Below are 12,034 nucleotides of genomic sequence, written 5' to 3'. Positions count from 1 at the left end.
GCCAAACGGGGCATTGTACCCTATAATGGGTCTGATGAGGAATGAGTAGAGAGGAACAATGACCTCCTTTTTTCTAGAGAAGAACCCTTTGGTGATGAGGTGTGCCATGTAGAAGGATTTCCTGACTACTGTGATAATGTGGTTATCAAAGGAGAGACTACTGTCCACCTGTGTCCCAAGGTCTCTTATCACACTTTCAGTGTTGAGTGAGCTACCGCCTATGTGGTAGTTCATGGGTACTGAGTTTTTCCCAAAGGGGATGACAATGCACTTCTTGGCATTAAGTTTGAGGCCATGACTTTGACACCAAGCATCTGTTTCTGTGAGGCCCTTTTGTAGAATGTCTAGATCATTGGGTGATTCTATTATGACTCCCAGTTTGCAGTCATTCAGTGACAAACCATCAAGCAAATGTTTGCTATCTAATAAGATCTTGAAGAACTAGTGCTGGATTACACCCTTAAGGAGTGTGGTCTAAAGCTCCTGCTCCTGCATTGTAGATCTCTCATACTTCTGCCCTCATCTGGAACATAATGAATCACCAGTTCCCAGCCTCCCAACAGCCAGCACTCATCAGCTACTTGCTTGCCTATTTTATAGTATACAGGTTCGATCTCTTGAGTGCAGTGTGGCTCATACAGTCAGCCTCAGGACCCTGAGAATGTTGTATTAAGACAATGTGAATAATGAATACACTTTTTCCGTGCTTCACCACCAAATGAGACCTATTTCATAGAAGCTCCCAGGTTCCTCGGGATCAGCTTGGGATGGACTTGAGCCTCCATTCCTTATCTCTAACAAATGTCTGGGAGAATATCTCAGATAAAAATAGCTTGACACGGCCTGGTTTTTAATATTAAAGCAGCATGAATGAAAGTTTGCTTGTTTGTTTGTTTAATTTAACTGTGCAGGCTGCCCACTAAAGTGTGCTAGCCTGTGTAACTAATTTATCACTGTCTCTGCATTTTCTGTGTATTTCTACAAAAAAAAAAAATAAATAAATAATCCTTGTTTTCCCGCCTTTCTCGACTAGTTTAGACCAGTTTACAGGCATTGCTGTATTCTGGGCTGTGGTGTAGTTCCTGTGTTGTCCATTACCTTACTTGGATAGAAGGAAGTTTCTTTGCTCACCAGTGGGAGTGGGGAGCCTTGAGCAGCCTACCTGTCCTTGGGGGAAGTGACCTCAGCACAAGAAGCTGTAGTAATTGGTTGTTTGGGACCATTCCTAGTTCTTTTGTAGTTCACTGCTTAAAATCCGCCTCTGGGCGTTTTTTTCTGGCTATACTGCTCAGACAAGCTCCACGTGGGTTTACAGAGTGGTCCTAGCAGCAAGGAACTCAAAATGTGACTACCTTCTGGATTTAAGTATATTTGCTTTTTTTCACTGGAAATAGCTTCTGTTGCTTACTTTAAACTAGCCTGAACTGTTTTTTTCTGATTACTGCATTTATTTTTAAATCTGCACTTAAAGTTACATTTAGTCAAATTTAATCGAAAGTTTGCTTGTTTGTTTGTTTAATTTAACTGTGGAGGCTGCCCACTAAAGTGTGCTAGCCTGTGTAACTGATTTATCACTGTCTCTGCATTTTCTGTGTATTTCTACAAAAAACCCAAAAAATAATCCTTGTTTTCCCGCCTTTCTCAACTAGTTTAGACCAGTATACAGGCATTGCTGTATTCTGGGCTGTGGTGTAGTTCCTGTGTTGTCCATTACCTTACTTGGATAGAAGGAAGTTTCTTTGCTCACCAGTGGGAGTGGGGAGCCTTGAGCAGCCTACCTGTCCTTGGGGGAAGTGACCTCAGCACAAGAAGCTGTAGTAATTGGTTGTTTGGGACCATTCCTAGCTCTTTTGTAGTTCACTGCTTAAAATCTGCCTTTGCGCGGTCGTGCGCATAGCGCAGCACCGGTTAAACAAGGTTAAACTTTTTCTGGCTCCGCCAAGTCTGCTCTTCAATTTTTCCCTTAGAACTGTTCTACTTGCAATCTAAACAGCCTATACTCTATCTGAAAAGCTCAGCACTTGCTCCTAAAGCATTTTTATACAGGTAAAGTACTCTTAAACAAAAGAAAGTACTTCATTCACCTAAATTCTGTTGAGTACACATCTCCCTATAGGTCCTTTCTGACTCAGTTACACAGCAATCTTTTTCACTATTTCTAGCATGTCGAAGGGTCAGTTGCTGGCGTCCTCTCCTGTTCAGCTGCTGAATCTGGGAATCTTGAGGCAATGTTACAATTGCCTCATGCACACAGACAACCCTCTCCTCCTCCCAACAAATACAAATATATGCGAGAGATGCAACTATATAGCCAAACTGGAGGCTGAGCTCTCTCAATTCAGAACTGGAAAGACCAGTCAGGAGGAGAAGGTAACCATGCACACCACAAACCCAGTCTCACATAGAACTATCACAACAGCAAACCAAACACATAAACACACAAAACCATACTCAGAGGCGCTGATTAAAATTCTACCAAAACAACAGAGGCCTCCAAAGCAGACACCCAAGCAACCACCACCTCAAGACATAGCACATGCAACACATATTTCACAAAGTCAGTGTGCTAAACAGTCACAGCCCTTAAGGCCAAACAACATGCCAGAAACACTTGTAATAGGTGACTCCATAGTCAGACACACTGATGTCCCGCTCACCAGACTGAACAAGGAAAGGGTCACAGTAAGCTGCCTGTCGGGAGCTAGAATCCGCCACATAACACAAGCACTCAGGTCACTCCACAGCAAGTACAAATATGACTCAGTCATTGTACATGCCGGTGTGAACGACCTGAGACGTACCTCCCTGGACTACATGAAAAGAGACATAGAGGAGCTCTCTGATTATGTATCTCAGGCCGGTATGACCCTGACCCTGAGCAGCATCTTACCCTCACCAAGAATGATGCCACAGTACAAAGACAAAATGATCAGTTTTAACAATTGGCTTAATTACTGGTGTCATTCTAAGGGGATCCAATGTCTGTCTGCTTGGGATGACATGCTTGACAAGCCACGCTGCTTCGCAAGGGATGGCTTGCACCTGTCACCCCTGGGCTTCCGGACATTGGCCAAGGCTCTTGCCACCCCCATAGTGCCTTTTTTAGGCAAGGCTCAAATGACAAACTTACCTCCCTAGAAAACACAAGTGGAAAAAAAATAAGGGTAATGCTGCTCAATGCCAGAAGTCTAAACCTCAAGATGCACGCCCTCGAAGCCCTCCTCAGTATGGAGAACATCGATGTCTGTGCAGTGACTGAAACCTGGTTCAAGGCTCCTGAGAGCACCCCAGCACTATCAGGTTTTACCTCATATCATGCTTTCCGGCCCCAAAACTTGGACCGAACCACAAAAGGAGGGGGAGTATCCATTTTCATCAAAGATACCCACACTTCCAGGTTAGTGGCAACGCATGAAGCATTGGAGACTATCCAGGTGCAACTAACCATAGGCAAAACTGCCTTACAGTTTGTAGCATGCTACAGACCACCCTCTCAAACTCAGGAACCCCACACAGCCTTCCTGAAGACACTGGAGAGTATGAATGTCTCTCCAAATACCATCATTTTGGGAGACTTCAACTACCCAAACATAGACTGGGAACATTACTCAAGCCCCAACACCCTAGCCCAAAGGTTCCCAGAATTCATAAACTCAAATGCAATGGAACAACTAGTCACCATTCCCACAAGAGGAGACAATATACTAGACCTGATCATCACAAACATGGGGACAAAATGCTCCACACCAGAAGTATATCCCTCTTTGGTAAGATCAGACCATAAATTAATCTCACTGGAAATCCACATCCCGCCCCCACCCCCTGCACAAAAGACCACAGTGAAGAACTTCTCAAAAGCAAACTTCACACTTCTTAAGACTGAAGTGGTATCCTTCAAGGCCCCTGGGCCAGTGGAAACCACAACCCACACTGCTGAATCCTTTGCAAATGCCTTCTATGGGCACCTTCAAGAATGCATGGATCATGCAATCCCAAATAAAACCAAGACCCATTCCCCAAAGGCAGGCGCCCGGTCTGGTGGACCCCAGCCATAAACAAACTTTACAACAGGAGGAGGAAGCTACTACATGACAGAGCAAAATCCCTAAAAGGGAAGGCGCCTCTGATCAATACTAGCAAAAAACTACGATCACTCATAAAATCATCCAAGGCCAACTTTGAGAGAAAAATCGCAAAAGACACAAAAGACAATCACAAGGCCTTCTTTAGCTATGTTAGAAACCTGGGTGGAAACTCCCAGATATGCTCAGAGTTAGTCCAAAATGACACAAAATACACTGAACCCACTGACATTGCCAACATTCTGGCAGACAGGTTCAGTGCAAATTTCTCCCCCCCCCCAAAATGAGAATTAACTATCCCAGCAGAGTGTAGCCTCCCTAACATCTCAGATGCCCGGGTGAGAGCCGCCCTCTCTAAAGCTAAAAACACAGCATCAATGGGACCGGATGGTGTCCCGGGCTGTGTGCTACATGAACTCCAAGAGGAACTAAACCCACACATAAGGCTGCTGTTTAATCTTAGCCTTACTACAGGATACGCACTCCAAAGAGTGGCGTACGGCAACAGTGGTCCCACTTCACAAAGGCGGTGCTTCTACGGACCCTGGAAATTACCGCCCCATAAGCTTGACGAGCCTGGTCTGCAAAGCTATGGAGAGGATCATTATGGAACTCATAAACAAAGACATTGGGGACCTACAGACATTGGATCCTACCCAATTTGGCTTTGTCAAGGGCAGATCCTGCCTTTTGAACTTGGTCGACTTTTTTGAAACAGTCACTAAGGCCATTGATGAGGGTAAGGCAGTTCATACAGCCTACCTTGACCTTGCAAAAGCCTTTGACACAATACCCCACTCGGGCATCATAGACAAACTCACCAGCTTAAATGTAAACCCATATGTCACAAGATGGGTTGCAAACTGGCTCAAGGACAGAACCCACAGGGTCAGAGTTGCTGGAGCCATGTCAGACTCTAAGCCAGTCACAAGCGGTGTCCCACAGGGCTCAGTCCTGGGACCCCTCTTGTTCGGCATTTATTTTTCCGAGGTACAGGCAAACATAGGAGGATTGTGGCTGACAAAGTTCGCAGATGACTGCAAACTGGGCGCCATAATTGATACTCCAGCGGACACAAACATCCTTCAGAGAGGCCTCATAGAAACGGATAATTGGTGCCAGAGCCATGGCCTTAAGCTGAACGCCAAAAAATGTATAGTCATACCCTTTGGGAAAAACAAGGTACCGACAAATTACCACATAGGCGGTAATCCATTAAGTACGGAAGAGGTAATCAGGGACCTAGGGACCCAGGTTGACAGTAACCTCTCATTTGACACTCACATTGCCAAAGTGGTTAGGAAGACCTTCTATATTGTCCACCTTATCATGAAGGGTTTCACATCTAGATCAAGAGAGGTCATTGTGCCCCTGTACTCTTCTCTTATCAGGCCAATGATTGAGTACAATGCCCCATTTGGGATGTATCTCACCCAACACCTGCAGCAGTTGGAAAGACCCCAAAAGTTCCTCACCAAGAGGATAAAGGGTCTTAAACATATGTCATATGCTGCCTGACTGAAAAACTCCAGCTCTATTCAGTCGCATACCGCCTACTCAGAGGTGATCTGTGCCTGACGTACAAGGCCATGTCCAATCCTGAATTAATGGACATGCTCCACCTCAGAAAATCCAAATCCATCAGAGCCACGAGAACAAGTGACTTAAACCTCAACACAGAAATAAATAGGATGTGCTGGAGGGACAGATTCATAACCCAGAGGCTCCCTACACTCTGGAACAGAATCCCAGTCCATGTTAGGCAGAGCCCCTCACTGACTCTATTCAAGAGAAATCTCGACGAGTGGATGGGAGATCGTAGGTTTACCCCGGGGGTCATCTCTGTGTCACTACTAGACAGAGGCATAGTAAACTAAACCCTAAAAGGGCGTAGTATTCTCATCCTAAGGGGTGGTGTAAGCCACATACACTCTGGCTAGGCTTATAAATGCCTTAGGGCAGATAGCCTACTACGAACCTATGAACCTATGAACCTATGAAGTAGACCCTTCCCCTTTGGCTCCCAAGAAAGGAAATGTTAAGAATCCTAGTGCTGACTCCTGTGTGATCTATTTGACCCCTAAAGGTCCCAGTGATCACAACATTATGTCACCTTGCCACCTGGCAAGGTGTTTAAGCCTTTTGATAGACCTGGCAAGAAAGTTCCGCTTCTACCACTTTGGGGTTAAGGGCCATTAAATGTTCATTCAGAACATTTGTGTTTCCAGTCTCATATGGGTAGAACAGAATAAAATAACCCTGAGTACCTACCACAGTCAGACCCCAAGGTGGACCTTCTGAGAACTCTCTTTGTAGCTTATGTGATGGGCTGAAATGTTTCTTGGTGTATTTTTGACTTTACTGACACTTTCTAGGACCATGACGGAGTTCAAGAACAAGATTCTTTGCCCATGTTTTGGGGAAATTCTCTCCATCAAGTGCACTCAGGACCTACTCAGTGACCTACTGAGGAATTAGCAGGTTCTCATCTCTATGGATGGCCTTTACAACCCCTATCCTCTACATCAGTTTCTCATAGTCTTAAGTCTTGCCAACCCCTTAAGAGGAAGAGACTTCCTCATTGCTTGGGAAAGGCTCTGTAAGTGCCTATATGGCAAAGTTTCCAGCAAGAACTACCTGTAAATATTTCCTGCCTTCATCTTTACCGGGGCACCATCTGTATGGTGAGGTTTAAAGCATGAACTACCTATAAATATCACATGCCTTCATCTTTACCAGGGCACCATATATATGGTGAAGTTTAAAGCATGAACTACCTGTAAATATTACCAGCCTTCATCTTTACCAGGGCACCATATATATGGTGAAATTTAAAGCATGAACTACCTGTAAATATTACCTGCCTTCATCTTTACCGGGGCACCATCTATATGGTGATGTTTAAAGCATGAACTACTTGTAAATATTACCAGCATTCATCTTTACTTGGGCACCATCTATATGGTGAAGCTGAAAGCATAAACTACCTGTAAATATTACCTGCTTTCATCTTTACCAGGACATAATCTGTATGGTGAAGATTAAAGCATGAACTATCTCTGGATATTATCTGCCATCATATTTACCAGGACACCATCTATATGCTGAAGTTTTGTTTAAAGCTGACTTAGTCTATCCTGTCTTCCCACACTGCATTCCTGGTGTCTCTGTCTTTGTCCATCTGGTTGCTGTCTGGCTCTGTCCCCTGGAGATTGATGGCACACTTGCAAGTCAATCTTCACTGTGCTGCTCCACTATCCACTTGCTGTACAGTTAAAGTAAATGTGAGGTGTGTTGTGGTACATGATTTTGGGTTATACCTCTTGGAAGTGTCTCATTTCCTTCCAGCTGCGCTGTATTGCCCTGTGCTGTCTTGGTCATCACTATCCCTCCCTGCATAGCGTACCTCAGCTCCCATTACTGTAATCTCAGCTTCCATTACTGCAGCCTCAGCTCCCATTACTGTAATTTCAGCTTCCATTACTGCAGCCTCAGCTCCCATTACTGTAATCTCAGCTTCCATTACTGCAGCCTCAGCTCCCATTACTGTAATCTCAGCTTCCATTACTGCAGCCTCAGCTCCCATTACTGTAATCTCAGCTTCCATTACTGCAGCCTCAGCTCCCATTACTGTAATCTCAGCTTCCATTACTGCAGCCTCAGCTCCCATTACTGTAATCTCAGTTTCCATTACTGCAGCCTCAGCTCCCATTACTGTAATCTCAGCTTCCATTACTGCAGCCTCCGCTCCCATTACTGTAATCTCATCTTCCATTACTGCAGCCTCAGCTGCCATTACTGTAATCTCAGCTTCCATTACTGCAGCCTCAGCTCCCATTACTGTAATCTCAGCTTCCATTACTGCAGCCTCAGCTCCCATTACTGTAATCTCAGTTTCCATTACTGCAGCCTCAGCTCCCATTACTGTAATCTCAGATTCCATTACTGCAGCCTCAGCTCCCATTACTTTAATCTCAGCTTCCATTACTGCAGCCTCAGCTCCCATTACTGTAATATCAGTTTCCATTACTGCAGCCTCAGCTCCCATTACTGTAATCTCAGCTTCCATTACTGCAGCCTCAGCTCCCATTACTGTAATCTCAGCTTCCATTACTGCAGCCTCAGCTCCCATTACTGTAATCTCAGATTCCATTACTGCAGCCTCAGCTCCCATTACTGTAATCTCATCTTCCATTACTGCAGCCTCAGCTGCCATTACTGTAATCTCAGCTTCCATTACTGCAGCCTCAGCTCCCATTACTTTAATCTCAGCTTCCATTACTGCAGCCTCAGCTCCCATTACTGTAATCTCAGATTCCATTACTGCAGCCTCAGCTCCCATTACTGTAATCTCATCTTCCATTACTGCAGCCTCAGCTGCCATTACTGTAATCTCAGCTTCCATTACTGCAGCCTCAGCTCCCATTACTTTAATCTCAGTTTCCATTACTGCAGCCTCAGCTCCCATTACTGTAATCTCAGCTTCCATTACTGCAGCCTCAGCTCCCATTACTGTAATCTCAGCTTCCATTACTGCAGTCTCAGCTCCCATTAACTGGAAAAACAGCTTCCATTACTGCAGTCACAACTTTGCTGGCAGATTTGGGGGTATACCCTCAGAGAATTCTCCAAGATCTATTAGGAATCCCTGACAGTATCTATAAATAATAATGCTGTATCAGGCTAGTGTTCTGAAAAGTCTATCCTAGAATTTCATATGTTCACCATCTAAATATAGTCACAGTAACTTGTCTTTGTGAGCATAAGGTTGTTTTAAAGTAGTAAAGAAAAAAATGGTAATATTTCATTATTGCATTCTCTCAAGTGCTAAATGGGGAGAAACCTCCAGATTTGTTCCATACACTTATTTTTTTCTGAATGTGTACATTTGTATAACTTTTTAGGACATCAAAAAATCAAGTTTTCTTAAAAAAGTAATAAAATACAGACATATGATGCGATTTTTGGCAAGGTTTTGCTGTTTCCCTTTCACTAAAATCTCCCTGTGTTTCATTTTCTTAATTGTTTCCTGCTTAAATCTCAGACTGTCATTGTTAGCCTGTGTTACTGTATCAGTTAGGTTAATTCTAGTAGAATTCCTCATAATAAAGATATGAAAATCTTTGTCTACTGTTGTATTCATTTATTTCTTTTATTCAAAACTAGACGTGTGCCGTAAGAATTCCTGACATTCATTTGGGATCTAAAATGTCATGGAGAAATAAAAGTGCAAGCATTGTTTGCATGCCCAATGTATTCTCTTGAGGCTATATCCATGCCCAGAAGCACTTACAAGAACCCCTGACTCCTACTTTAATGTTGTGTTTTGTATCAAATGTAAGTATTGGCCTACCATTTAGGACTGGCCTCAGCTTTTTAGCCTAACCACAACATTTCATATCTTTAAATGATCTCTGACAGGTGTAGCTGCATGCTAAGTAAATACAAATGTACACCACTGTTCATGTTACCTTCCTTCTATTTACATACGTAAAATGCTTAAGATTTATATAAAGTAAAGTTTTGTTTGCAAGTATTCTTAATCATTTGCAGTATTATCTGCTTGTTATGACTTTTTGCTGGCCAGACACATTGTTGAGTCACTGTCATGTATTTCAAATGAACTCCAGCAATCCCTCAAACTTTATTTTATTTCTAATGATTCCAGATGGTTTTGTGAAGGGACAGAACTGACAAATTCACCTGACATTCAGATTTGTCAGAATGGTGATTTCAACACGTTAGTCATCACTGAAGCCTTTGAAGACGACACCGGACGTTATACTTGTGTGGCTGAAAACATAGTGGGATCAGATACCACGTCAGCTGAAGTTTACATTGAAGGTAAGCATGCAACCATTTATCAGAAGACAGAATGTATGTTAGAAGGGAAGGCCAGAAAAACAAAAAAAGGTCTGAGGCTAATAAATGTGCTAGTAAAGGCAGATGGTGATATGAAATTTGAAACTCTGTATTGCCAGTTTTAGGTATGATACCCTATAAACCACTGTCTCTGACTCACAGTCAGTCTCTCTTTATATATACTTTATGTATTTATTTATGTAATTTTAATTTCAGTGGAGTGAAGTTTGAGGTAGATTTTTACCTGTGACATGATTGCAGATATAAATTGAAAAGCAATACGGAGAGAAACTATCGCCAGTGGCAGAGCTTTGTACAGTCATAAACTTAGTATCTCTAAACATAACAGTCCAGTATTAACCATGTAGAGGACAAGTGATAGATAGTACTCATTGCTGCTTATTAAAGTAGATATTTAAAGTATATTTTAGAACAATTAAAATGGTACATTCAGTATCATTGGTTTGCTTCATGCCTATCATAGTAATGGTTGCCTGTAAGTTGGAGTTTGGAGTCTGTGACATTTTGCTTACGTCTTGTATACCTTACTCCCTAATGCTATGTGTCATCTATTCGTTGTGTGTGTGTGTGTGTGTGTGTGTGTGTGTGTGTGTGTGTGTGTGTGTGTGTGTGTGTGTGTGTGTGTGTGAGTCCAGTAAGCACATTAGTTTCTCAGTGGCATGAACATAAAAGCCAATAACTAGAGCAGGCATATCCTGTTACGCAAAAGATCCTCTACGGGTGAACCCAAAAAACTTTGTATTCATAGTGTTAAAACTGAATGAAATTCGACAAAATATAAATAAAAATAAATCAAATAAAAATAAAGACTGTAGATCTTTTCCGTAGGATTAATTGAATTTATTGAAGATACCTTGGTCAGATGAGCGCTGTGTTAACTAGTGCATGTGTGTGTGTTTGTGCTTGCGGTTTTATCCATAGAGTAACCTGAACAGTCTTATTTTACTGATGTGTCATAATGTATAAAAACTAAATGAAAACTTCGGCCAAGCTGGAACTCCCAATGAGTGACCTCACAAACCTCTTGAACCAGAGACCCATGGGATATATGCAAATGACCCTTATAAACACCAGGTATTTCAGCTAATTGGCGATTCTGAATGCCCATGACGTGCATACATATGTGCGTGTGTGTGTCAGCCTTGTTATGGCTTCATCAGCACAACAATATACCCAGGTGATGTCCATTATAATTAGGGTGACTGCAAAATATCCTAAATAACAAACTAAAACAATGAGTGAGAAGGTCACATAGATAAAACCAATCTGTAAAAACTAAATGAAAACACCATCAAAGCTGGAACTTTCAATGAGTAACCTCTCAAACCTCTTGAATCAGAGACCCAGGGGATATATGCAAATGACCCTTATGAACACCAGGTGTTTCAGCTAACTGGCAATTCTGAATGGCCGTGACTTGTTTTGTTGTTTTAATGGACAACTCAGGCCAATAAAGCCAAACCTCACTAGCTATGGATATGTGGTTTGCTGTCATAATTTCGAATGACACTCAGTTGACCGCACTATGTCCGACAATGAAGTCGAAACACGGCAACGTCGAACTTCAAAAGCAAGCCGAGGAACATGTTTTAACATGGGTCGAGATAGGGGTTCACTGCTATTGCTGAACTACAAACCTCGCCCCTACCTCGACCCATGTTAAAACCCATTCCTAGGCTTGCTTTTGAAGTTCGACATTGCCGTGTTCGACTTTCCGTTGTTGAACATAGTGCAGTCGACCGAGTGTCATTTGAAATTATGATAGTAAACCGGATATGCATATTTTGGCCTTGTTATAACCTCATCAGCACAGCACAAGCAGAGTGTTTAACCAAGCATAAGAAACACAGAGCTGTTATACCCAGCTGATGTCCATTTTCATTAGGCGATCTCTGCATAACATACAAGGCCATGTCAAACCCAGAGCTGCTGGACATGCTATACTTAAAGAAATCCCAATCGCTTAGAGACACACACTCTAGGGATCTAAACCTTGTCATCACAATGAACAAAACATACTGTACGGATAGGTTCCTGACCCAAAGACTTCCCAGACTCTGGAATAGACT

At 42.8% G+C, this 12,034-nt stretch overlaps 1 protein-coding gene across 4 annotated transcripts in view; it reads left to right on the top strand.

Moving 5' to 3' along the window:
* The window catches only part of PALLD (palladin, cytoskeletal associated protein), a 2,901,248-nt gene that overhangs the window by 1,168,594 nt on the left and 1,720,620 nt on the right, over nucleotides 1-12,034 (top strand). For all 4 annotated transcript variants that reach the window (XM_044062575.1, XM_044062576.1, XM_044062578.1 and 1 more), the window contains one exon: nucleotides 9,751-9,926. In XM_044062575.1, the coding sequence (XP_043918510.1) occupies nucleotides 9,751-9,926 (176 nt within the window). The remainder of the gene's footprint in view (nucleotides 1-9,750; nucleotides 9,927-12,034) is intronic.

Source organism: Protopterus annectens, chromosome 2.part1, assembly GCF_019279795.1.
Source record: "Protopterus annectens isolate FY-2018-M chromosome 2.part1, PAN1.0, whole genome shotgun sequence".
Taxonomy (NCBI): domain Eukaryota; kingdom Metazoa; phylum Chordata; order Ceratodontiformes; family Protopteridae; genus Protopterus; species Protopterus annectens.
This window is presented reverse-complemented; position numbering and strand designations above follow the sequence as displayed.